This window comes from Rhinolophus sinicus, chromosome 13 (genome assembly GCF_057876585.1).
Source record: "Rhinolophus sinicus isolate RSI-liver-muscle chromosome 13, RSI-T2T, whole genome shotgun sequence".
Classification (NCBI taxonomy): Eukaryota; Metazoa; Chordata; class Mammalia; order Chiroptera; family Rhinolophidae; genus Rhinolophus; species Rhinolophus sinicus.
This window is the reverse complement of record NC_142513.1, coordinates 18,498,033-18,525,950: the sequence shown is the minus strand read 5'-3', so window position 1 is coordinate 18,525,950 and position 27,918 is coordinate 18,498,033. Positions and strand designations below refer to the sequence as shown.

Genomic DNA, 27,918 nt, shown 5'->3' with positions numbered 1-27,918 from the left:
TTGCCTCAGGGCCTTTGTGTAGGGTTTTCACTCTGCATGGATGTTCTTTACCCAAATATTCAGCAGGCCAATGCCTTCTCTTCCTTCAGGCCTTTACTCAAATGTTACCTCATCCGCCAAGTCTTCCCTGAACACTACACAGCACATCTATGCATTGTAGATAAAACAGTGCCCTCCAGTACTCCCTACCCGCTTACATTTTTATCCTTTGCAATTGCCACCATCTGACATGTTCTATATTTATCTGTTTTCATTATTCTTCCCCTAATTAAAATAGAAGCTCTATGAGGTCAGAGGCTTTGTCTATTTACTCATGACTGTGTCCCCAGTGCCTAGAACAGTGCCTGGCACATAGTGGGTCCTCTTAGAATATTTGCTGAATGAATAAATGGTATTGCTCATAGATGAACAAGTCACCAGTGGATGAAGGAAGACTTTGGCCCAGAATAGACAAATACGGCTAAGAGCCTGGTTCTGGGTTGGACTGCCTGGGTTTGAATCCCAGCTCTCTCCCTGTTGGCTGTGACCGTGGCAATTCAGTTAAGCTTCCTGCACCTCAGTTCCTTGTCTGTGAGATGAGAAGGGTGCCAATGTGTGAGGAACACACGAGGTTCTAGGCATGGAGCTGCCCCCAGCTGGTACTCTGAGTGAGAGGTAAATGTTAGCTGTTTTGTTTTTATTATACCGTGTGATACCACTTTGGGAAATGTAACTATGTAAAATGCATAAAAAATTAGGCTGAAGATAAAAGAAAATTGAAATGCAGACCATGATGGGGGAATTTTATTGTATTTATAAAGGAAAAAGTAGGTCAAAAATTAAATAGGATTAACTGGATGCAGTTGTACTTTGGCTGCAGGCAGCATAGGACACAGGCAGAGTCTTCATCCTTGGGAATTCCTGTTGCAGAAAGAAAGAAAAACTCAATTGGAAGGACTGAAGAAAGGGCAGGACACCTGAAACGAAGGTGATGGATGGATGCTCCAGTGGCAAGACTGTCTGGGTTCCAAAGAACCTCCTTCTTGAAAAGGGAACCCCTGCGCACTGTGGCTGAGATTGCAAGTTGGTGCAGCCACTATGGAAAACAGTGTGGAGGTTCCTCAAAGAATTAAAAATAGAACTACCGTATGACTCTGCAATTCCACTTCTGGGTATTTACCCAAATAAATCCAAAATACAAATTCAAAAAGATATATGCGCCCCTAGTTCATTGCAACATTATTTACAATAAGATAGATAATGGAAGCCAAGATATGGAAGTAACCTAAGTGCCCATTGATACATGAATGGATAAAGATGTACATATATATATAAATAAATATATATATATATATATATATATATATATATATAAATAAATAAATATATATATATATATATATATAATGAAATATTACTCGCCATAAAAAAAATGAAATCTTACCATTTGCAACAACATGGATGGTCCTAGAGGGTATTATGCTAAATGAAATAAGTCAGGTAGAAAAAGACAAATACCCTATGATTTCGTTTCTATATGGAATCTAAAAACCAAAATAAACAAATAAAGCAGAAACAAACTCATAGATATAGAGAGCAAACTGATGGCCACAGGATGTGAGGAGGGTTAGGAGGTGGGGTGAAAAGGTGAAGGGATTAAGAAGTACAAATTGCCAGTTATAAAAATAGTCACAGGAATGTAAAGTACAACATAGGGAAGATAGTCAATAATATTGTAATAAACGTATGGTGTCAGATGGGTACTAGACTTATCGGCATGGTCACTTTGTAAATTACACAAACATCTAATCGCTACATTGTACACCTGAAATGAATATAATATTGTATGTCAACTGTAGTTGAAAAAAATTAATAAAATACATTTTTAAAAGAACCTCATTCTTAGCCCCAGTCTGCTAACCCACTCCCACTGAGATCCCTCCCAGGCCAGTCACTTCCCCTTGAAGAAGTCACCTGTCTCTAATCCCCAGTCAGGGTTAGATGAAGTTCTTCCTTCTGGCACACACATTCCCCACACTCCTTACATCGCTTAGCATTTATCACAAATTAAACAATCCACTATACCAGTACTTGTTTAGTTTCTGTCTGCCTCAGTGCATTATGGGTGCCATGAGAGCAGGGACCACTGCTGTCCTATCACTGCTGTCCCCCCAGCCCAGAGCATGGCCCGGCAAAGTCATTGGATGGTTTTCAAGGGATGGGAGGATGGATAAGTCTGAACCTCAGTTACCTCACAGGGCTGTTAGGCGAACACGAAGAATGGCGAGTGCAGAAGTGTGCCACCTGCCAAATCATTCTACTCCGTCCTACCAAGGTAGAAAAGGACTCTCTCTTATTTTGTTTTCTCAGGCCCACCAGTGATTTCCTGGTATTTGCAGCAGTCGAGCAGGAGGGAGAACAATGGTTGTAGCAGCCTCCAGGCCCCTTCCTGCAGCTCTGTGACTTGGAGCTCTGTGAAGCCTCTGGCTTTTAGTCTGCAGGAACAAAGCCTGCATTCGTAGGACGTGGCCCTCCTTGGGACCCCTCCACCCCGCTGAGGCCTGGTGGGAGCCATAAAGCAGGTAAATGATGATTTAAGCCCAGGATGAGAGGCGCAGGGTAGGGATTATTCTTAGAGGCATCATTTTTAGAATTCTAGCCTTAGGGACCTTAGAGGTGGTCGGAGCTAACCCCCTCCTTTCGCAGAAGAGGAAACTAGGAAGCAGCTTGCGGTGTACAGCAATTTGGCTGCAGAACCAGACCTGGAGCCCAGGTGTGCATTCTGCCTCCCTTGCAGCCTGGTTCTCACCCCTCCTGCAGCCTGCCTGTCTCCTGCCACTGCTTGTGTCTCCACAGGACTATAGTTGGGGAGAGATCTCTGAGCTCTTGGTGTCTAATTAGGTTGGGAAGAGGGTGAGGGAGCACACGGAGAGAGCTCTGTTGGGAAGTGGATTTGCTTAATAGGTCCAGAAATGCCTGGCAGAGTCATGCTGGGACATGTTTGTGCTCACAGTTGAAAATTGGCCTCAAAAATATAGCAGAGTTTCACCAAACAGTTGTGTCATTTTGAGGAAACTTTGTCCGTGAAGCAGGGCTTTCTGGGCAGGCGCTCCAAGGAAGCAGAGCAGATCTTGGGCCTGCCATTCCCTGACTTGGGGGCAGCGGCTGCCCCTTCTTTGCTTCAGTTTTCCTCCTCTGTAAGATGGGAAAACTCATTCCTGATCTTCCCTGACTTCCAGTGGGAAAGTGAGGGGCAGAAAGATGGGGAATGACTGTCATTCTCGTCTCTCCCTCTCATGAGTGCTCCACACACAAGTCTTTCTGAGGGTGTTGGGTGGGGCTGGTATTTGGCTTTATCGTTTTGTGAACTTGGCAAGGGATCCAGGGCACGCTTCTCAGATCATTCATCCCCTGGGATATGTGTTAAAATTCAGGTTCCTGGGTCCTCTCCCAGAACTATTGAGTCAGTCATATTTTTGGACACAGACGCTATGCCTGGCCTCTTGCTACACACTGGAGATACAGTAATGGATAAGATACAATTGTTATCACACATTTTCTCCTCTTCCTCCAGTTCTCGATGTGTGTAAGGAGGAACTTCATTTCCAGTTTGCTTGGCAGAGCCCCACGCCTTTGGAGGGGAGATTCTTTCCTTTTCCTGCTGACCCTCATGGAAGGAAACCTCTGAGATCCCTAGGTGCACACCCATGCACACGTGTACACACATACACATATGTATACATACACATGCACGCATTCCTACCTCTGCTTCTGTGGCAGGGCCACCAGGATTCTCTCCAATGCCATCTGCTTTTGGCCTGCCCACATGCTCTCCGCCTGACGGCCAGGCCTTACCTTTGCTCTTTGCTCCTGGTTTCTTTCTCTATTTGATTAGAAAAAGAGAAACAGCTGAGGCTCGTATTTGGGTAGCAGGTGGAGAGGCCTGGGAAAGACCAAGACAAAGTGAGCAGAGCAGGGTGTGTCCCTATGCCGATTCCAAAATCTGGTGTGAACGCTGCCAGCCAACTGAATTAGAATTGGCAGCAATTTAGGAAGGCAGTCTATATAGCAGTGAAGAACATGGGCTATGAAACACACATTTACTTATTCATTACAAAGGGAAAAATATTAACTTTATAGAGGAGAAAACTAGCAGACACTGTGTCAACCAAATGATCAAAGCCACCATCACCAATAATGGGGACAAATTGACATCGTGTGCCTGTTGATACGATACCCTGAGAAGGACACAACGTCACTTCTGTGGCGTAACCTGAATCTAGCCATGAGGAAGCATCAGGCAAATCCAACATGAGGGGCATTCCATAAACAATTGGCTTTTACTAAACAAAAATGTCAGTGGCCTGAAAGATGAAGGCACTGTTCCAGATGAAAGGAAACTAAAGAGACATGACAGCGAAATGCCACTCATGATCCTGGATTGGGTCCTGGGTCAGGAAAAGAAATAATTGTTATAGAGGAGATTTTAGGACAACTGGTAAACTTTGAGTGTGGACTCTAAAGGATAATTGTACTATGATTAAGTAAGAGAATGTCCTTTCATTGGTTATTAGGAGACACCCACAGAAGTACCTAAGGGTAAGGGGTCACGAGGACTGCAATTTACTCTCAAGTGGTTCAGCAAAATAATACTAATGTTAATAATAACAGTAGTAATACAGATGTACATGTGTTTGTGTATGTGTACATATACATCTAAGTTATAGAGCAAGCAAATATGATAAAAGTGTTGGGAATTACTGAATATAGGGAAGGGTACGTAGAAGTCCTTTGTACCATTGGTGCAATTTCTCTATAAATTTGGAATTTTTTCAAAATAAAACCTGAAAAATGTGGAGTCAGGCTGTTTGGATCCCAGCGCTGCCACTCTTTGGTGCGTGTCCTTTAGAAGCTATTAATGGCTCTGGACGATGTGGGTAAGAGTTCCTACTTTGTAGGGTGGTTAGAAAGAGCAAACAAGAAATGAAGAACAAGGGCCAACACTAACAAGGGCTTACTGTGTGCCCAACGCTGTGCCAAGTGTATGTAAATGGCCCAGTGCAGAGCCTTTGTTTCTGAGTTGCGACCCAGTACTAACTACCATTGGCATGGTTCCTCCTGGAGCCCAGCATAGGGAGAAGCACATAGTAGGTGTTCAATGACCATTGAATAGTGAGAGGTAAGCTAAAGTTTGACATTGGGGCCCTTCTGCTATGGCAAGTCCAGAAATGACAGGAGCTGTGCAAGGGAAGAGATAAAACATGGTGCACGTGGGATATGGAAGGAATCACAGGAACTCCTGCTTACCGCTGCTGCCTGCTCATGAGGTCCTGGAGCAGCTTGCGGGCAGACAGCTGGCCCAGCACCTTCCGGTAGCCATTGGTGAAGATGGCATCGGCATACCGGGGCATCCTACGTGGGAGGAGTCAGAAGTCAACGGGCAGTGTGGCGCGCTCGGGCAAGGGAACAGACAGGCTGCAGTCACCAGGTCTCTGTAAGGTCCACCTGTTGCCCTTTGTCCTGTTCCTCCCCAGAGGGGGTGGGACCCCAGGGTGACCTCTCTGGAGCTCAGAGTGCCCCCCTCCCAGAGACGGGCAGTACAGGCTGCCTGAGGGGATGGCTGGGGCCAGCTGATGGGTCAGTTCTGCACCCGCCCACCAGCAGGGATGGCTTTGGGTGGCGGGAATCCAGGTCTTGTTGGCAGGACTGCTTACCTGAGGGGCAGGGAGGGCGGGGAGCAGTGGGAGCCGCTGCTGACGGTGAGGATCATGAGCAAGAACACCCAGAGCAGCATTTTTCACCCCTGTGGTGGCACCTGGAAAATGACAGGAGGGAAGGTCAGATGTAGCCATAGCCACGGCGATGCCCTTTGCTGGCTGTGCCCAGCCCTGGGCTTGGCTCCAGGCAAGCCTTGGTCCTTGTCTTTTGGAAGCTGTAGGTTAGGAAAAAGAACCCAGACTCTGGAAGTCAGACAGACCTGAGTTCAAGTTTAGCCTCTGCCAATCATGAGCTCTGACCTCATTTTCTCCATCTGTAAAATGGGCATGATAAAGCTACCTTGCTGACCTGATAGGGTTAAACAGAAAATTAAAGATGATGGTGAAACTGCCCCTTCCTTTAAGGCATTAAATATGGAATTCAGGCCTCAGCAAGAGATAAAGGAGATGTAAGCACCTTCCTTTAGTCCCCTACGTCACCCCCGCACCCCGCAGTGTGACATTGATAGCTCAGGCTCCGAGTCAGACTAATCTGAGTTCATATCCGAGCTCTGCCATCATTAGCTGTGTATCCCAGGACAAGTGGCTTTGCCTTTCTGGGTCTCAGTTTCCCTATTCACAAAATGGAGTTGATAACTATACCCACTGCATAGAGTCCTTGTAAGCATGCGATGAAATGAGGCACCTGAAGTGAGTAGCCTGGCCCATGGGAATTTCTCCATAAACTTTTGCTGTGATGATTTAATATTAAACCTGCTCAGATAGTAATATCAGGCATGTGCTGTTTTGGTTTTGTGTGGAGTTGGAGGGAAGTGAAAGCTATAAATCTTGCTCCAGACGCTTAGATTTCACCAAACAATCTGAGCCCTGGAAGAGACCCAGGAGCCTGGGGAGCCTCGCAGAATTATCTCATAGATCACGTAATTACCCTTAATTGGGGCCTGCTGACACCGTGCTCTGCAATTAGGGGAAGAACAGTCAACAGGGAGGGGAAAGAACCCACCTCAGCTGGAGTGGTGCCTTCACTGTCAACCCAGACTTGCCCTAGTGTGACTCAGCTACCTAGGAATTGGGTCTTCCCATCTCCCATGGTACGCCCTCTCTCAGCAGGATATCCACGCCACGGGGATAAAGACCCATCCAGAGGCCCAGGCAGCCCCTTTCCCCTGATAACCCCCCATGGCTCCATTTCCTCCCTGGTCCTGCTGAGCAGTGGTTTCTGGCAGGCAGGGCCCGAACTGGAAGAAACCTGATTTCCTTTCCTGGGCTAACCTGCTGTCTCACAGCATCATTCCCCTTCGCCCAGACACTGGGTCCTGACTAAGCCAGGGATATCTTAAGACTCAAGGGAGCATCCACGGGGATGGCTCGATGTGGCCTGAGACCACGGCACCTCCAGAGCTGGAGGGAGCAGCTGTTCAGGCCTCTGTCATCAGCCTTTTCTTGATGAGCCCCACTCCCCACCCCCACCCCAAACTAATCCTCCAGTTCCTGCTCAAGTATTTGCTGCCAGTGAGTGAGAGGGAATTCACTATGTCCGAGACAGTCTGTCCTATTTCCAGGCATCTCTTCTTGTTAGGAGGTTTTTCTCATCGTGTCAAGTCCATGTCCCCTTATCCTGCAAATACTTGTTAAGTTTTCACTCTTCTGGTAAAGACTGGGGCTAGACAAAAGATGAGAACATGGCATCTGCCCCCGAGAGCTGCCCCTATGACATCCATCCAGCGCTTCTGCACTTTCATCCACATGACACGCCCTTTAGATGTGTTTTGCCTCAGACTTAGGCCTTTGGTCCCCAGACCAAGGATCTGTAGCCTTCGGTCCTCATCATACCATAACACGTGTGGCTCCCCCTTTCCTGACCTGGTCCACTGCCAGAGTTTCCTAAGCAGGGACATCTTTGGAGGCAAGTAGGGCCCCTTGACACAACCACTGCTTTTTCAGTCTTCCAGCTGCAGCCTGGGCTTTCTCGCCTTCTGGGAGGCTGAACTTTTAGAGACCTGGGCATATCCAGGCCCCTACCCACCCCACTCTTCTGCTCAGAAGCCCTTGCCCCACCCCCTCACTTTCTCCAGAGCGAAGCCCAAACCCCTGCTCTTCACCTAAGACCTCCCTCAGAATCCCCCTGTCCCAGGGCTGGCAGAATCGATTCCCAGCCCCTGTGCCCTCCTGGCCCACACAGCCCACCCTCACACTCACATTCCAGAGCAGGTATCACCACCTTCATTTTATAGCCGAGGAAACAATCCCAGAGAGGAAAAGGGTCTTTTTCCATAGTCCTCCATCCAATTAGTTTCAGTGCGGGCCCTTCAGAATGGGCCTCAAAATCCCCAGGCCAGCAGACCTCCTGTTCCCCGCAGCAGCCTTCCTGACACAATACCCTATTCATAGCGCTCCTCGTTCATGGGGCCCTTCAGAATTCATCACCTGCACGTGGGAAATGAGCCCGATAAAACTGAAAGCTTTTGTGTTTTGTCATTGGGTCTCTGAAGAAGGAAAAAGGGGGACAAACAGCAACACCAGCTTGGTGGGTGCACCCCTGTGCACACGCAATGGTTTTAAGGAGTTGAAAAATAACCTGGCAAGAGGGCAGACTTTGGGGGGGAAATCACAGTAATTCCAGGAACCTATTGCTCATTCAGAATGAGGCTGAGCAACTGTATAGTCTGATCAACCAAGAGGCACAGCATTTGCCATAAGCCATGTGTCCCAGGAGTGGGTCAGGTCACCACTGCCACCTCTGGGCTGTGAGAACCCAATCCATGGGGCTGAGAAATCCCATCACACAAAGATGGGAAACAACAAGAAGTTTCCAGCTCATGCTATGATAAGAATAGATGAAATAGCTGTTGCCCGACACATTCCACATGACCATTCAAAGGAGCGAGAATTCACAAGTCCAGCATCATCCACTACTCCGTGATGGTTCCCAAAGCATTTTAGGTTTATTCTCTGTCATTACGCACATCCGTTAGCTCTCCGCAGTGGTTACAAGCCTGGATTCAGGGTGAATGGGCACTTGACCTACTTCAGTTGGCACCTTTCGCCAGCCTTCATGGCAAGAACGCCACAAGAATTCTGCAGATGTGCCTGCCTTCGGCTAACCACAGAGATCAGGTCTCAAATGCCCTCAGGGAACAAAAATCTCTTACCTTTCTTAACTATTCTGCTTTGTAATTTAAGAACCCTGATCCATTTTACAAACCAATCGTATTGCAAGTCGAAGGAGATCTAAGTTTTTAACAAGGAAGTACTTTGAATTGTCACTCAGGAGAGCGATGTCCCCACCTCCTTTCAGAAAGGGTATGGAGGCGGCTTATGATGAAGGACACAAATACTTCAGGAGCATTAAAGCAAGGATTAGGGAACAAGTGTGGGGGTAATGGAGTGCTCCAAGGGCAGGTAATTGTGTCTAAAACCCAGAGGAAGGAGTGCGGCTGCAATTGAGCAAGAAAGCAAATTGGTATCAATTTCCAGGCAATTACGTTGCATCGGTTCTGAGCGATCAATGCACGGTATTGATTTGCACAGCCACTTGGCTCCCTTCTGATCCATCGCCAAATTCCATTGTTGACAGGGGAATCTAGCCAGCTCACGTCTTGCCCCAGAAGCCTATCCACACATACTTGAGAACCTCACCCACCTCCGACAGACACCTGGGACATGTCTGTCTGCCTGCCACTTCTCCATGGGGTGAGGTGCCACATATTCCAGACAATCTCAAAATGGCGCCAACCATCAAAAGCATGTTTCAGGGCCCCTAACAAGGGACCTAAATGTACTCACCAGTCCATGGGCAAAGAGAATGGTGGTGGGCCTCTTTGAGTTGGTGTCTCTGAGTTGGTGAGAAGGTCAACTTTCTTGGTCCCATGCAGCCCAGCCCCCAGGGCCACCCCCCTCTCACCTGAGATGTGGCAGAAAGATCTCCCTCTGCTATGCGGCGCTGCTCCAGTTCCACCGACCTTAGGCTCCGCGTTTGTTCCGGTGGCTGTGTGGCGCTCCCATCATTTATACCTTCATTTTCCTAAGCGTTGTCAGCGTCAGAGAATCAATTACTCACAAGTCAACCAAAGGACCATTTTTAGCATCACACTGACAAGCCCTAATAGGGGAAAGAGGTTTTCCTCATATAAATTAAGACTTATATTGGACTCTCCCTTTATCTTTGAAGGAGCAGACAGAGTACAAAGTTATAATATGATTCTGAGAGGAACAGAGAGTATATAATACTGCTACTCTAGTAATTGGAGCATTCATAACAGTGAAACACCAAAGGTTCATTTACTCTCTGAGATAAATGTGCCTTTTAAAAAGTTCATATGATTTCATTTTGTCTATGTACAACTTCATTTCACTCGAGGGGCGTCAACATTACAGATAAGTGTTTTTCTCTCCTTAGCGAGGAAAGTTGTTCCCCATCTCCCTTGTTGTCCAATTATCAAGAATTTCCTCTATTTGATTTACACCTGCTGCAATCACAGGCTGGTGCAGACAGCGAGCCCAGGGAACATCCGCCGTCATGTGTCAAGACAGCCAAATTGGTAGTTGCCTCAGAGATGTGTGAAGTGAGAGGAAAGAGATGGAAAACCCCGGGAGAGTTGTCGTGCTTCCAGATTTCTCTAGCCTATAGCTAAAGAATCCTCAAGAAGGACATAAAAGTGTGTGAGGCAGAAGCACTTGCTTTCCCTTTTGGCTGTTACGGAGATGGTGGAAACAGCTCAAAGCTTGGAGTCCCGAGGCCTGCCCCTCCTGTGACCTCTGTGACCCTCAGCAAGTTATGTCTCCCCTCAAGCCCTCAGTTTCTATACCTGGAAAGTTGAGAGTTGGCAGAGAACAGCAACTTTCAAACTTTTTTTAAAAAGTGTCACAGCCCTTTCTTCAGAAATCTTCTATGGAAGCACAGTATCTAAAACAGATTTAAAATATGGGGCTGCTCTGGTTGAAGAGGGGGGAGTGGAGACTTCCTTTGCCTACCCTTGAGACACTTCTCTGGGTCACAGTTAGAACCAGTGTCTTTGGAAGGAACCTCCTAACAATGATATTTTATAATCTTGCTTCTTAGTCTGCACAGAGCCATGTTCTTAGCACAGAACAAACATGGGATGTTCCCTATAGAAGCAGTAGCATGGGTGAGTGGTCCTGCTGGCCTGGGCATGAAGCGGTCAAGGCCAAACCCCCAGGAACTAAGAGTGGGCTTATGGGTCACAGCAGCAGGAGACAGATGGAACAGTTGGGAGCTCCCAGGCCAATGGGCTCTCATACACTTGGGAGGTGTGGTGTTATCTCAGCAAATGTAAGGTGGGGACCACATAGAGCTGGGTAGCCAGGATAGACACCAGGCCAGAGTGCAGATGTGGGACACACAGAGTGGACTAGAGAATCCATGGGGGTCAGAATTCAACCCCAGCTGAAGGCCTTACCTTAGTTTCCTCACCTGTAAAATGGGCTGTTGGGTGAGGATTAAATGTGACAGTGCATACGATACAGGCCTAGCATAGAGTCAGTCTCGTACACTAGCTCTTACCATTGCTAGTGCCTGTAACCGAGGAAACAGGCACAGAGAGGTTACCCACTTATCCACAGTCACACAGCTAGGCAGTGGTAGAGCTAGGACTCAAACAAAAGTTTCTCACTGCTAAATTCAACCCCACACCAAGCTGATAATCTCCTAAGGCTCATCCTTGGCCTACCAGTTCTTCTTCTCCTGCATTTTTTAAAAAAGAACTTTTAACAGTTTTATTAAAGTAAAATTCACATACCATAAAAGTCTCCTGTTTGAAGTCTATTGTTCAGTGATTTTTTTGTAACTTTACACAGTTATGCCACCATCACCACAAGAACACCTTTTATCACCTCCAAAAGTTTCCTTCAGCCCATTTGTCGTCAATTCCCACTCCGGCCCCCAGCCCCAGGCAACAGCTGATCTGCTTTTTGTCTCTATAGTTTTTCCTTTGCTAGAGGATTCATAGAAATGCAATCATATAAATTGTCATCTTTAGTGTTAGGCTTCTGTCACTCAGCCTCCTGTTTTTGAGATTCATCCGTGTTGACCTGTGTGTCAGTAGTCAGTTCCTTTTCATTGCCGCGTAGTATTCCATTGTATGGATGTACCACAGATTTTTGGCCCATTCACCTTGCTGGACATTTAGGTTGATCCAGTTTGGGGCTATTATGAATAATGCTGCTATGAACATGTGTGTACTTTGTGTGAGCATATGCTTTCTTTGCTCGCAGGTGGGTATGTAGGAGTAGAATTGCTGGGTCATATGGTAAGTGAAGGTTTAACTTTTTAAGAAACTGCCAAACTACTTTCCAAAGTGGCTGTAGCATTTCCCTTCCTACCAGCAGTAATGGAGGGGTCCCCTACCAGTTCTTAAATAAGCACTAATTTCCTCCTCCCATAAACACCTGTTAAGCACCTAATTAGGTCCACACAGAGCTAGCTGAATTAGCTGTCCATCTCTGAAAGGCTTGGTCCTATTTCTGCCCTTAGGTGAGTGGGGTGGGCCTTTCCCCCAGCACCATGTTTTCGTGGGTGTTAAGAGGAAGGTGGCATGTACTTGTGTTCAGAGAACTGCAGGAGGTGGGCACATGAGGAGCTGAGTAATTACCTCGGGCAGACAGACCCAAAGAGGGACATAAGAATGGAGAGGAGGGAAAAGTCACAGTAAAGCTGAGGAGCATCAGATGGGAGCAGAGAGAAGCCTAAAATAAGAGCATGAGTTTGGGTGGCAAGTAGATTTGGATTTGCCACCAGCTCTGCCACTTGCAAGGTGTGTAATTCTGGGCAAGGTGTTTAATATCTCTGAGACTCGGTTACCATATCTGTACAATGGGTATGACAATACCTGTCTCCCCAGGTTGTTGTGACGATCAGAAATACGCTTGTGAAGTATCTGATAACACTTGGCAAGTGGTAACTGTTACTCTAGTTCTTAATGATCAGAGCTGAGCTCTGAAAGCCAAGTGGGGTGGTGACGAGGTCAGCTGGGAGCCCTCTTGGGTGACAAGCTTTATTTGCAGTAAATTCTCAAACCCATCGAGGAAGAGGATAGAGGTTGGAAGCCAGAATGAGCCTTGAGAGTGGAGCCCAGCCCCCTCCAATTCCTGCCACCTCGTCCTTATCCTCTGAGAGGTGGTGGTAGCACCTGCGCTAGCTTGCCACACAGCTCTCTTCCCAAGATGGCTTTTAACCCAGCGTTAATTAGTGATAGTGCCTCCATCTAGGGGCTGGGGCTTCGAGCTGTGGAAAGAAAGTGCCTCAGAGAAAGGCAGGCTTTAAAAAGCCCCAAAAGGCTGGGGCCGTGGGGCTCCACCAAGAGACAGACAAGCCAAGCATTTGTGTTGCAAATTTCCAGCGTGTTGGAGCCAGCCATTCAAAAATGGTGATGCTAAAGGCTGGGGGCATGGGAGTGGGGGTGGGGCAGAAAAAGTCGACAAAGGGGGTCTGTCTGAGGGCCTCAGATCCTGCTTTATAAAAGCAGCTTTCTTTGCCCTCCCTGGGTGATGGCAGCATTCCCAGCCCAAAGCTACTGTGCAGGGAAGGGGAGGCCTGGACCCCAGACTCCCAGATTCCCTGGACCCCTACCCCCAACTCCTGCCTTCTAGGCCTGTTTTTTATGGCGTCAGCAGCAGCAGATGTCACATGAATGCTCATGAGTACTATGTCACAGTGAGGGACCAGGGTTTGAGTGGTTGGCCTTGTTGGGGAGCCTTAGGCAAAGTCACTTAACTTCCCTGAACTTCACTTTCCTCTTCTATAAAATGGATCTGATGGGGTCCTTTCCCCTACGTCATGTCCTACCCAAGCACTGTGATTGGATGGTGATTCAGAAGTTTGTCTCTTTCTGGAAAAGTCTGCATTGGGGAAGGTCGTTAGAGAAACTCTTTTTAAGGGGTGAAGTTGATTGTACTCAGCAAATCAATTAAGTGACTCTGGGTTACTCAGAAATGCTACTCTTGTATTTTAAAGTCACCTTGCTTGGAATCATTGGGGCTGCCCCAAGTCAGTCATTATGAATGTTAACCAAGTTGTTTTTCTGGGTTGGTGGCTGCGGTGTAGGTGCCAGGCACGCGGGCACAGGAAGGCTGTCCCCAGCTGATCGTTCAAGCAAGCTCTCCCTTTGGGGTCCCACCTCTCCGAGAAGCATCCCTACACCCTGCTCCTACCTCCTGGCTTTGCCTGTGGTTGACTGGTTTTATATGTGGAAACGTGTCTCCTTTCCTGGACCCGTGGGATATCTGGGGCCAGATCTGACTTATCTCGGAGCCCTCTAAAGCTTTCTCTCTTTTTTCCCTCCCGCTTTATTGAGACATAATTGACATGCATAAAGCTTTCTAATCAAGGTGTGGTCCCTAGACTAGCAATATCAGTATCACCTGGAAGCCTATTAAAAATGCAGAATCTTGGGCTCCACCCAGACCCACTGAATCAGAGGCTAAACCCTCTTTGTTCCAGGCTTCTAAAGGCGTCAGGCACCTAAGAAGACAGTCTCTTGATTGCCCTGTGGTTCTCTGACCAGGGAGGACGGCCGTGGCGGCAAGCAGCCAGGAGATGTCGCTGTTCCCCAGACATTGGCGAAATCAGGCTTTGCTACAAATTCCAGAGGCTTTGTTCCTTGTGAAATCCCAGGAGCACTGAGGGGTCCAGGTAGTTAGGTGTGTCAGGCCACCCCCTCCTCAGCCCCAGCCCCCCCATCTTTCTCTGCCCAGTTCCTTCCCTGGGTTCTCAGCTATGTTTCCAGTTAGGGGAGGCTGTGATCCCAAACTCAGCCCCTGCCCAGGATGCCTAGGAGAAAACCCAGGGTATGGAGCCTCTCCCACGCCTGGCTCATCAGGCAAGAACATGGCCTGGTGAGGAGGGGGAATCCCCGCTCGGAGGATCTCAGTGACAACAGAACCTGCAGACACAGGGAGAGGAAGTCGCCATTATTTGAATGTCTTACAGGAAAAACCCAAGGCCCACCTCAGACTCCAGTTTCCAACTTCCCATCAGAAATGGGAGCCCATTTTCAAGGGCTGGGTTATGGCTTCACTTCCCCTCTGTGATTACTATGCAGTTAAGGCTGCTCCATTACGCATGGATGCAGTAAACCTGGGCTCCAGAGTTAGGCCCAAAGAGCGCTCACTCCAGACTAGAAGCAGTCGCTACAAAGCTCAGGCTCCTGGTCTAGCCACGTCCTCCTGGCTGCCCCTGACCCTGCATCATTTGGTCCTGGAACACCCAGGCCACAGAACAGAATAAAGAGCAGCTTCCATGCTCAGCCCCACCCTGGGAGCTGGAACTCTCCCCTAAACCCCAGAATCCATCCCTAATCCATGGCTTCCTGCCTAACTCCTGCCTCCAGCCCCTGGGTCAGCCTCACTCAGCACCACCCAATCGCTTCCAGGATTCCAGTTGTCCGGATCACAGCAGTAAAGCAGTAACATCTCTGGATGATTACTACGGTATGTGCTGGTCACATAACATACATGATCTCATTCAATAACCACAGGGTGAGGGGCACAAAGTGATCGCATTCTCTGGGGGAAGAAGCTGAGTCTTGGAGCCATTGGGTTAACTTGTCTAATCTCACACGGACAGTAAATAGCAAAGCCAGGGCTAGAACGGGCACATGTCTGCCTCCCGACAAGCCCTCCTGCTCTGGAGCTGGCCCTGCCCCTGCCTCAGCGTCTACGGCTAATTTCTGCCAGCTCCTCGCAACAAATACCAGATTTTTCTTTGAGCATTATCAGGAGGGTCTTTGTGGATCCTGTGAGGTGGAATCTTAGATATAATGAGTGAGGGGTCCTATGGCTGATGACAGGGAAGTTGTGATGGAAGACTGGACACATGCCCTCATTATGGTAATAGTGACATTTCTAATTACCATCAGAACTTTGGTGATTTCACCAGGGAATCTGGAACCAAAAGTCCCAGGCTTACCTTTGATCCAATTCACACATCCTTCTGGTTAGAGATGGTCCCAGGCACACACAAGCATTCCAGAATATTAATCAATGATAAAAATGCATCATCACTTTATCTGCATATTTCATCCTTCATTCAGGCTGATGGGTGAAATTCGTCCATCAGACATCAGTGTAATAACACCCGTGGGGTATTAAGCAATATGTTTAGTATCCAGGAGCCAAGAAATCGTAAGCTACTGTTCAAATTAATTGCTATTTATCAAGTGCCTGCTGTGTGCCATTCACTGTGCTGGGGGCTCCAGGCATTCTGTGGACTTGCTTTGGTGGCGATGTCACTTTAGCTAGGAAGGCAGGCAGGCAGGCAAACAGAATTACATACAGTGTGATACACACAGTCTATAACGGAGGTGTGTGCCAGGTGTTGCAGGAGCAGAGTGGGTGGGGGATTCGCTCCGCTGGGGAACAGGAAAGGCTTTGCAGATGAGATGACATTTAAGCTAGGCATTGAAGAAAGGGAAACATTAATACAACGTGAGCGGAGGCCTGGAGGCGTAGTCAGCGAATGGAAAAGTGTTTGGTGTGGCTAGACTGAGGGTCTTGGGCCTTTGTGTCCGTTGGGCCTGGACCCCCCAGATTCAGTTGTCTGGGAGTAGAGCCCAGGGTTCTGCCTGTTTAACCAAGACCCCAGCGAGTTCTGATACAGGTGAGAGACCACAGTCTGAGAAACCCAGGCCTGAGGCTTCATTGGCAGAAAATGCAGAAAATAATTCTGGAACAATGCGTGAAGGCTGAGCCAGGCAGGGTGTCAAATGCTGTGCTGAGGAATTTGGGCTTTTTCTCTTCTCCGTGGAGAGAACCCATGGGAGGTCGTCACGCCCCAGAGTGACAGGTTTGAGAGGAGAGTTTTGCCAGCAGCCTGGAGGGGAACTGGAAAGTGGAGTGGCCTGTTAGGAGGCTTTTACAGCTGTCCAGGCTTTTGGTCCTGAGGGCCTGAGCCAAGGTCAACCAAGGAAGTGGCAGTCAACCTGGTGGTGCTTTGAGAGAGCTCTGGAAGATGGGTGCACGGGCCTGGGATAGACGGGATAAGGTGGGTGGAGTTCGAGCGGACGGTTCCCCGCTGGGGGCCTTGAGGGGTGATCAATGTTTTGGTGGGGGACAGGTTGGGAAGAGGAACAATAAGTTCTGATTTACATGCGGTGGGTTTTTAGGACTCATGGCACCTCCAGGAGGAGGTGGGTAGCAGGCAGTTGGGTCCAGTCTGGGCCTGTGCAGAGAACGTGGTTGAAGCTGTGGGAGGAGACTTTGAAGAGCAAAGGGGCACAGGTGGGAGCTTGGAGAGTGTACACATTTTCAGGGCAGGTGGAGGCAGGTTGAGGAAAAAAGTGGGCAAGAAGAACAAATTAGGAATGCAATTTACTGTTGTCCATTTGTGATCCCTACTTTGCAGATGGGAAAACTAGGACTAAGCCACGTAAATGGCTTGTCCTGGGTCACTGTGCTCATCAGGGTGGAACTGGAATTTTGAACCTAAGCCCCTTTGGCTCTAGCACCATACTGTCATTTCTGCGGAGACCTCAGGAGGCAAATCCCAGCCCCAGATACAAAATCAACAGATTCCTAGATTGGAGGTGGGAGGGTGGGGCCGGGGAGGATGCAGCAAAAATAACTTGCGGGAGAAAGGCAGTGGAGAACGTGTGTTAAGGGAGCACGTTTTCTTTACCTCTCCCCAGTGGAATATTTTGAAGCAAATCCGAGACTCGTATCATTTCATCCACAAATATTTCAGTTTGTATCTCAAAAAGATAAGGACTCTTTAACATAGTCACAATACCATTATAACACTTTTTTAAAGTCCAACAATCATTCCTATTGAGTCAACCTATTGAGGGCAATTTGACAAGACTTCAGAATGGAAGCCTGGCTTACTTATCTTGAGCTGGTACTGTCACAAGGCCATGATAAGGAATTTAAATTTCCCCAAGATAATTACAGTGAAGGTGAACAGGGGATTGAAAATGCAGGAGATTTGAGAAACTTGTCAGGGGCCCTGGAAAGGAAATGTGATGAAGAAAAAAAAAGTGTGGAAGGGTTTACAGAGTACAAAAGAAAAGAATCTTCCCGACTTCCCTTTTCCTCACCCAAGGGCCTTTAGTCATAAATGTGAAATAGGAACCAGGCCTAAAGAGAAACTAAAGGTATAAAAATAACACAATGAGTAGCTGCTAATGCGACAAGACAGATTCACGGGACTGGTCTCCCACCAAGGCTCTCTAGAGCACTTGCTTCGCAGATAAGGACTGGTAGGCTGCTGTTCAGAATATTAGTTTCCTGGGGGGTCCTGCATATTGTGTGCCGTGTTTCCCCAAAAATAAGACCTAGCTCTAATGCGTCTTTTGGAGCAAAAATCAACATAAGACCCGGTATTATATTATATTATATAAATGGGTCTTATATTATAGTAAAATAAGACCGGGTCTTATGTTAATTTTTGCTCCAAAAGATGCATTAGAGCTGATGGTCTGGCTAGGTCTTATTTTCAGGGAAACGCGGTATTAACTGGACTCTGCCCTTCCTCTGGGCATCAGGAAACCTGGTTCCTAGGTTCGGTTCCTCTATGCACTTGTTCTGTGACCTTGGACAAGTTACTTCCCCACACTGAGCTAATCTGCCACGTGAGGATATTAGACCACAAGATCTCAAAGTTCCCTTTAAGTTCTGAATTCTCTGATTCAATGAGCACCTAATGAAATGGTACTCACCCTCTGGGGTTTTGAAAGTGTTACCAGGATTTGGTTCGATGTTACCCCGTATCTATACAGTGCTTGGATAACATAGATGAAGGATGTCATGGAGAAGCCACAAATCTATTATGCAGGTTCTTGCTTCTAAATCACCCAAGGTTGCCCTTGGCTGAACCCCAGGAGGAAATCCAAAGGCGGCTTCATGTGAGCTCATGGGAAATCAGTGTTGGATGGAGAGCAGATGGAAACTGCACAGAACCATCCACAGACGGAGCCGGTTGCCCGAGGCCCAGGAAGCAAATTGTAGAAATAAGTTTAAATGACAGCCCCCCCCCCTTTTTTTTAAAGATTTTTTTGGGGAAGGGGAACAGGACTTTATTGGGGAACAGTGTGTACTTCCAGGGCTTTTTTCCAAGTAAAGTTGTTGTCCTTTCAGTCTTAGTTGTGGAGGGCGCAGCTCAGCTCCAGATCCAGTTGCTGTTGCTAGTTGCAGGGGGCGCAGCCCACCATCCCTTGTGGGACTAGAGGCGTTGAACCGGCAACCTTGTGGTTGAGAGCCCACTGGCCCATGTGGGAATGGAACCGGCAGCCTTTGGAGTTAGGAGCACGGAGCTCTAACCGCCTGAGCCACCAGGCCGGCCCTTTTTTTTTTTTTTTTTTTTAATGGCAGGTAAAGGGGTTGATGGATGGCAACCAAGGCTTTGGGGCTGAAACGGAGCTAAAGGGAAGGGGGCTGTGAAAAGCTGTCGGATCACGTTGCCTTATGTTGCTGGGATTCTGGGCCTTGGCCTGGGAAGCTGCATTCAAGTAGAGACTTAAGAATGGAGGTTGGAGGGGAGCCAGAGGAAGACATACAAGAACATGAACCAGGAAGGGTAAGGGAGAAACAAAACAGACCCCAGCCTGGGCCAGAAGAGCAGCCCTTCCCAGGAACCCTGTCCCCTGCCCCGGCTCCTCTCTGTCATGCCTGGAAGGAAAGGAGATGGTGGCTCTCAGCTCTAGCTGCCCTGATTTCTTTTTTTCAGTTCCTCCTACGTGATCTACTCTTTCCCACAACAGCTTTTGCTGGAACTTTGTCCTTTTCTTCTTCTGGTCAACTTCTGCTCAGTCCTTCGCTCAAACTTGCCACATCTAGAAGACCTCTTTGGCCTCCCTCTCTAAGACAAACCACTCCATTTTTAGGTCATTACATATGAGATCTGACAATTAAGTTCGTGAACTCATCCTAGACAAAGTGCTCCATACCTCATTGCTGAATATCACTATGGTCACCTTCGAAGTCCTCCCCGTGGGAAGCTATGTACCGATGCCAGTGCCTAGTCCACCCTTCAAAGCAATTTTGGAACTCTTTTTCTGGAATAGCCATCGGAGCTGTCGTTTTATTACCCTTGATGTTCTGAATGTCATCCTTTCAATATTTCCTTTATCTTCAGACAAAGAAAGAAGTCATTGGAGGCCAGAGCAGGTGAGTAGAGAAGGTGTTCCAATACAGTTATTTGTTTACTGGCTAAAAACTCTCTCACAGACAGTGCAGTGTGAGATGGTGCATTGTCATGATGCAAGAGCCATGAATTGTTGGCGTAAAGTTCAGATCTTCTAACTTTTCCCCACAGCCTTTGCAGCACTTCCAAATAGTAAACTTGGTGAACTATTTGTCCAATTGATACAAATTCATAATGACTAATCCCTCTGATATCAAAAAAGTTTAGCAACATTGTTGCAACAAATTCACGAACTTAATTGTCAGACCTCATATATATTTTTGAAATAGCAACCCTCACTGTTATAATTTTTAATGCATTTATGTGATTCTTTTCTAATTTGTATTTTGAAATAACTTTTAAGCTTTCAGAAAAATTGCAAGAATAATATAAAGAACTCCCATATACTCTTTGCCCAGATTCAACAGTTGTTAACATGTTGTCACATTCTCTTTCTATATATATGTATATATAATGTTATATATAATCCTACATATACAGGTAATATATATGATTATTTTTTAACTACTTGAAAATAAGTTGCAGACATCTTGCCCTTTCACCCCTAAATACTTAAGCATTATTTCCTAAGAACAACATCATTCACTTACATAACTGCAGCACAATTAAATTATATGATGCTTTGAGTAACATCTGTCTCCTTTTACTTAAACATAGGCTTCATGAGGTCAGGCAGGGGCCACTCTTGCTTACCACCCACGTGTGAATCACCTAGTATAGTGTCTGGCACATCTTAGGGTCTCTATAATATTTGTTGAATGCACCCGAAATCCTGAATTCAGAGGGACTTATCACTAATGTTGCCTTCTACCCCAGCAATGAGCTTTCTCACTCAGCCTGCAGTGTGTGTTGCATGGGGTTGGGTGTTCGGATGTGCCTGCCTGTTTCCATTTCAGTGGGGAATCAGGATCCCATTGCAGGAAATCACAGCATCCGAAGATTTGGCTTCTGTTATTCTCAAGTCCTCTTTAGCCAGCTCTGCCAGTTTTGATTGGCAGCTGCCTTTCCTCTGGCCCGGTGGCACCTGTTGGCCATCACACCCAGTTAATCGGTCCCATGAGAGAGTTTTGGCAAAGACAGCTGGAATGCTGGAATCTTCCCATGCAATTGCTTATATGAGGCTCTGGTCTTTGCCCTGGAAACTCCCTCTAAGCTCTTGGCCCACCAGGTGCTTTGGGCTACTTGTGGTGGGCCTTCTGTCAGGACACTGCAGCTGTTACAGTGACACTGTAACTACAGGACACTGTAGTTAACAGAGGGGTTGATGGAGGGGATGGATGTGCTCAAGGCAAGTCGGAGCCAGAGCCCACAGCTCACAGAATCCTGACTTGGAGAAGCCTTTAGAAATCATTTATGATGATGGTTTCCCTACACGGTCCCCAAGCCACAGTGTCCGCACATCCTGGGAACTGTTACGACATGCCCCACCCCAGACCTACTGAATCAGCACCTCTGGGGATGGGCACAGTCACCTATGTTTTAACTAGCCCTCCAGGAGATTCAGATACATGCTTGGGTTTTTGACCCTCTGCTCCAGGCTGATCCCACCAGTTTTCAAGGGGGCGCCTCTCAAGCCCCGGGAAGGTCACCGTGATGCCCGCTCTCACACCAGCACCTCCTTTGCTCATCAGTGCCTATCAGCAGCTTGGTTTTTTAAATTGATTTTTTATTAATGTTTTCAGGATCATAAATAAGCTTATCACGGACAATTTCATTACCATGGCAACCTGGCAGCTGGCTAGAAAGAAGCAGGTAGCACAACTGCCTTGGGGTCTCAGAGGCACTAAAGGAACTGTGGATTTTCTTTCTGCCGATCATTTTATTTATGCGCAGCCTCTTTGTTTCTCTCCTCTTTTCCTCCTCCTTTCTCCTCTTTTCTTCTCTGTTTGGCCCTCATTCCTCCCTCGTCTCATTAGGAGCAACGCATGTTCTAATGGTTTTAGATTTTCCAAGGGCTGCCAAATCTGACCTCTCCTTTGAAACTAACAATAACACCACAAGGTGAGAGGATGTGAGCAGGGTTATTTGACTCCATTTTTATCCCCATCATAATGTCGTATAAAAATTTTCTTGAATTGATTACTTTATCTTTCAAGAAGGTACATGCACAGAGTACAAAACTCAAAAGGTGAAAAATGGCCCGCATTAAGTGTAAGTCTCCCTATGACCCTTGGTGTTCAGGCCCCCTCCCTGGTGGGGGGGTCTCATTACCTGTTTCTTGTGCATCTTTGCTGAGACAGCCCATGCATATATAAGCACATTCCCTTTATCTGCTTTCTGCTATTTTATTTACACAGTTGGTAGCATTCCACACCTACCGCTCTATACCTCGTTCTTTCACTCAATATGTCTTAGCAACTCTTCTACAGCATTTAAAGTTGCCTGATGTTTTTTTATAGCTGCATATTCCATGGTGTTGATGTGCCATTATTTATTTAAGGGTTCCCTGTTGATGGATATTTGGATTGCTTCCAGTCTTTTGCTGTTTTCGTTCCCATTTCACAGCTGGAAAAACTATGATTGAGGGTCCGCCAGTTAGCTCAGTTGGTTAGAGCTCGGTGCTCTTAACAAGGTTGCTGGTTCGATCTCCACAGGGGCCACTGTGAGCTGCGCCCTCCACAACTTCATTGAGACAAGTTTTTGACTTGGAGTTGATGGGTTGTGGAAAAACACACTTAAGATAAATAAAAAGTTAAAAAATAAAAAGCATTTTAAAAAAACAAACAAACCAAAAAACTATGATTAAGAAAGGAAAATGATGTGTAGGAATTCCCAAAGCAATGTTGGCATCTATTGGCATTGCTTAGCTACAGAATCGAAGAAAAAAGGAAGAGTTGACTGGCCCCTAAATTACAGAAAAGAAAGGGCCAACTGGAGACCTCATTTCATTTCTTGCCCTACTACTGCCTTAATTAGTTCAGTTAAAGCCTGCTAACATGCCTGGTGCCTGATAATGTAATTAAATAATTGTTTGTGGGAAGTATTTTAAATCTGTCTTCCCTGCTAGATGATAACCTTTGTTAGGTCAGGGGTCACGTTTTCATCCCTAGCTAGTATTATACTTCTAGCAAGTACTGGGTATACAGTAGGTGCTCAATAAATACTTGTTGAATGAATGAGCCAGGATTGTGTGTGGTTAAGGCAATGGGCTTGGAGGCCTGGACTCTAATACTTATTAGTTGTGTAATGTAAGACCCATCATTCAACTTCTCTATGCCTCAGTTTCCTCAGCTGTGAAATGGTTTTATTCTTTTATTTTTTATTTTTTTAAGGAGGACACAGCTTACAGTGGCCCATGCGGGGATCGAACTGGCAACCTTGGTGCTACCAGCACACACTCCAACCAAGTGAGCTAACTGGCCACCCCCATCCTCAGCTGTGAAATGGAAACACTCCCTCGAGGTGGCTGGGAGGATGAAGTGAGTGATTGCAGGTCAAGTATCCATCACAGGGCCCTGTGCATAGTGAGGGCTCAGTCACGTCTCTGAGCTTCTTTCATTGTCATGTAGTGCCGGGAAATTCTGCTGAGGAAACTGAAAAATCTTCAAAGAGGAGGTAATTTGATCTGGGCCCTGAAGCAGGAGTAAAATTCTGGTTTATGTGGTTAGAGCCACATTTCTTTACTGAGTTCGTCCAACTACAAAACGGAGATGATGACACCCAGCTTCTGTCTCCCTCTGGGGAGATGGTCTAGCTTAAAGTCCCTCAACAGGAAGATAGGAAGATACTACACGATTAAAAGACACCATTATTATCAGCTGGAAAAGTGCCTTCTCAGGACAGGTGAACGAATCCATGCCAAATATGATTACTGTGTGTAATTGAATATTTAGTGTGGATCTAACCCAGGGGGCCAACTGTGCTGTCGCTTACAGTCAAGTTTAATGGGGCACTTAATAAAATTGGAGGTAATTAACACCATCCAGATGCTAGATGTGTGTAAAGTTTGTGTTGCTTCCATGACTGAGGCAGTTCAGAGATGTGATGTTCTGGACTCTCTCCTCAGAAGGAACTAGAAGTGCGAGCCCTGGGCCTGGGCCTTTGCTTCTGCTGTAATCTCTTCCTGAAGGTTTAATGTCACCTACTCGGGAAAGCCTTCCATGATTGCCAAAGACAGAGTCTGATGCTTCTCCTGGGTTCTTATGTCATTCTTCACACATTTCTTCAGTAGAACTCAGAATATCCTGTTATTTTAGTTTGTTTTTGTCTCCCTCTCCCTCCAGAGGCCAAGCTCCGGTCCCCAGTGTTTACATGACATACAGCTGACACTCAGTGAATGTCTGCTGAATAAAGCTTTTCAGGTTTCAGAACTGTGGGAAATGTTGGGTCTCAAGAACAAGTTATTAAGATACTTGAATTCTCCCGGGAAGGGCAGACCTTCTGACTTTCTGTGGTGTTGACATGTAATCTTTCTCTTTTGTTTTTAAATTTTATTGGGGAATATTGGGGAACAGGGCCCATCAGCTCCAAGTCATTGTCCTTCAATTTAGTTGTGGAGGGTGCAGCTCAGCTCCAAGTTCAGGCACCATTTTCAACCTTTAGTTGCAAGGGGCACAGCCCACCATCCCATGCGGGAATTGAACCTGCAACCTTGTTGTTGAGAGCTCAGGTTCTAACCAACTGAGCCATCCGGCCACCCCTCCGGAAGCTCAGTGGCAGCTCATTGTCTTCAGTCTAGTTGTGGTGGGCACAGCTCATTGGCCCATGTGGGAATCAAACCGGCAACCCTGTTGTTCAGAGCTCGCGCTCTAACCAACTGAGCCATCTGGCCGCCCTATTTTCTGATGGAAATTCTGTTTGATGACATCTCTAATGAGTCCAGCATTGAAATGTGAACCTCTCCCTCTTCGTAGCAGACCTGCTCCTGAAAGATCAAGATCCTGGAGCAAAGGAATAGACCTGGGCACCGTGTGCTTATAGACACCTGAGCATGGAATCCAGCCCCGAGTCCACATCGTGTAGAAAGCAAGAGAAGAACAGGCCTTGAACAAAGTTGGTTATTTGCTATGAGGCCCCTGGAGGCCCAAAGGGTCCAGAATGTGATGGTACTCACTGCTGTTTGAGCCCTGCCACCTCCAGAAGAAAGATGTCCCTAGCCTTTCTGGCACATAGAAGATGTCCCTATTGCCTGGAGGAAAACAGCCCCTTACTTCCGTCCTGTATCCCGATTCATCAGGATATGCCACAGCCAGCATTCTTGGTTTTACACTGGAGCTGAACCTAAGGCAGAGAAGGAGGTGATGGAACACTGCAGAACTGGGCTCAGGCAGGAACCTCCCAAGGGCAGGTGTGGCCAAGATCCTGTCCCAAGAACCACCTGCTCTGAACAAGGCCCCTTCTCCTCATGTACCTCATAGTTAGGCTCAGCATCCACGCTGTAGCAGGGATCGAGGGGAGGGTGTGTCCACCCCATCCATCTGCCATTGTGGGAGAGGGGGCCGCTTCTTCCTGCTCCTTAGGAGTCCCACAAATGGGGGCTCAGATGTTGGGCAGCCCTAGTGACAAAAAACCAGCTTTCCCCCCGCTCTATGAACTAACTCCATATTCTCTTCCTTTACTCTTCAGAAGGGCTCCATCTCCTGGTCCCAGTCAGTCTCTCAATAATCAGTCACTTGTACCGACATGTACCAGGCAGTGGGCTAGGTGCTGGGAGACAGGTGTGAACAAAGTAAATGGAGATTATGTTCTAGTGGGGAAGAGACTGCTACTAAGTAAGCAAACAAGGTAATTATGAATATGGAAATGCTGTAAAAGAAATGGGCAGGGAGTTGTGATAGAAAGGAAAGGAGGTCTACTTAGAGAGTTTCTGTATCTGAAACATAGTGGCTTACAATACTCATTTATTGAGCTCATGATTTTGTGGGTCGAGGATTTGGGAAAGGCTGGGCTGGGCTGCTCCATGTGGTGTCAGCTGAGATGTCAGGGGCTGGAGACTCCACTTTCAAGATGGTTTCTTTTTGCCCAAAGTTTTATAGGGAAAAATTTCAAATATACAAAAAAAAAAAAGTAGATAGATTTGTACAGCAAACACTAAACCTACCGCCTAGATTCTACACTTAACATTCTACCATCTTTGCTTATCACACATCTGTGCATCTCTCTACCTCTCCAAGGTGGCTTCTTCAGTCCTGGTTATGGTGTCTGATGCTTCTTCAATTCTCTTCCTCCCACATGATTGGGCTTCTCCCAGCATTGTGGTCCCAGGCTAGTCGCACTTCTTACGTGGTGGCTGACTTCTAGGCCAGTTAAGTGCCATGCCTGAAGGTGACACAGTGTCTCTTCCACAGTATGCTATTGGTCAAAGCTGGCATGGGGCCATCTTTAGGAAAAATAATCAGCTAGACATGGTGATCAGGGAAACCCTTTCTGAAGAGGTAGTATCTGGGCTGAGTCCTGAGGGATGAGGACGAGCCTGTCTTGTGAAGATCCAGGAGAGAAGAGCATTCCAGGCAAAGAAACCAACGCAGGAAAAGGCTCAGAGGTGGAAAAGCAAGTCTTAATCCTCTACTTTACTTTTCCCACATCCAAACCTAATCCGTCATCTGGGACTCACAATGAGCCACTGCCCTCATGAAGCCTTCCTAGATACTTCAGTCCTTGCTGATCTTTCCCTCTACCTGGAGAGCCCTCCTACCTGGAATGCTTATCTGGCTAGCACAGGTTGGCTGGGTAGTGCAGTGGTTACGCATGCAGACTTCGGGAGGCCTTGGGCAAGTTGCTTAACTTTTCCAGCCCTAGGTTTCTTCACCTGTAGGTGGGAGTAGTACCTACCATATAGGATGGCTGGCGGAGACTACTGATACAGGTAAAGTGCTTGACAGCCAGTGCATATTCACTAAATGGCAGCTATCATTAATAATGACAAACCAGTTCACCCTGTCATATGTTAATCTAGTTTAGAATTTTCTTTTCCAGAGCAGAGACTATGCCTTTTCAACTTTTTCTCTATCATAGCGCAAGCAGTGTGCCTCGCATAGATATGCTGGATAGGAACAAGCAAGCCACAGAGCTCTCCACTGTGCTGCGGTGCTAATGGAGCCATGCAGGGCACAGAGATGAGCAAGACTCAGCGGGTGGCCGTCAGAAGCTTCCAGAGAATGAAAAAGTAGTTGTGCCTGCAGCAGCCACACTGAGGATCTTTTATTACGTTTGGATACAGAGAGTAACAGATTTCAAAGCACATCTGTATTAGTTTGCTAGGGCTGTGGTAACAAAGTATCACAAACTAGGTGGCTTACACAACAGATATTTCTTTTCTCACAGTTGTGGAAGCTAGGGAGTCTGAAATCAAGGTGTCTGTCAGCACCTTCTGAAGCTGTGAGGAAGAATCTATGCCAGGGTTCTCCCTGAGCTTCTGGCAGCTCACTGGCAATCTTTGGTGTTCCTTGGTTTGTAGAAATATCACCTGATCTCTATCTTCATCTTCATATGACATTTTCCCTAAGTGCCCATCTGTGTCCAAATATCCTTCTTTAATAAAGACATTAGTCATATTGGATTAGTCATGAGGATTACTGACCTCATTTTAACTTGATGACTTCTGTCAAGACCCTATCTCCATATACAATCCCATTCTCTGGTACTGGGGCTTGGGACTCCAACATATCCTTTGTGGGGGACACAATTTAACAATAAAATATCTCTGTCTCCTATGACCCTCTTTATCTACACCCCACAGTGAGCCCCTTCAGGGCAAGTACCAAATCTTGTCCTAAAAACCTGTACCCTTTAGGCCTCAGCTTCTCCCTTCTTCTTGTTCTCCAAGCCTTTCCCACAGCCTTTCCACCTCTCGCCATGCTCTTTCTTGTTCTCTTTGCCTGGCAAATTCCTACTCTTTCTTCATTTCTTAGCTTAAATGTTACCTCCACAGACAGCCCTTCCCTGACTGCCCTCTCTTGATTGTATCTCCCGTGTTATTTATTCTCTCATGGTTTCTCTTTTCTTCCCAACACATCTCATGGTTCCTTAGGACACACTTTCACTATGTGATTGATTAATGGAGCTGTCAGACATTAACCCCTAGTCTGTAAGTACAGTGTAGGGAGGGACCCACTTACTCACCACTGT

General features: G+C 46.9%; 1 protein-coding gene across 1 annotated transcript; it reads right to left on the bottom strand.

Moving 5' to 3' along the window:
- Positions 1 to 762: 762 nt before the first annotated feature.
- GHRH (growth hormone releasing hormone) lies at positions 763 to 9,736 on the bottom strand. Its single transcript, XM_019750208.3, has 5 exons — positions 9,601 to 9,736; positions 5,694 to 5,794; positions 5,287 to 5,391; positions 3,743 to 3,862; positions 763 to 900 (listed from the first exon to the last, which is right to left on the bottom strand). The coding sequence occupies exons 2-5, from the start codon at positions 5,771 to 5,773 to the stop codon at positions 885 to 887; spliced, it is 321 nt and encodes a 106-aa protein (XP_019605767.3). The 5' UTR covers positions 5,774 to 5,794; positions 9,601 to 9,736; the 3' UTR covers positions 763 to 884.
- Positions 9,737 to 27,918: the final 18,182 nt, after the last annotated feature.

Coding starts and splice junctions, on each gene's coding strand:
- GHRH (XM_019750208.3), bottom strand. CDS start 5,773: ATGCTGCTCTGGGTGTTCTTGCTCATGATCCTCACCGTCAGCAGCGGC. Junction 5,392..5,693: donor CCGCCCTCCCTGCCCCTCAG/GTAAGCAGTCCT, acceptor CCTCCCACGTAG/GATGCCCCGGTATGCCGATG. Junction 3,863..5,286: donor CTCATGAGCAGGCAGCAGCG/GTAAGCAGGAGT, acceptor CTAATCAAATAG/AGAAAGAAACCAGGAGCAAA.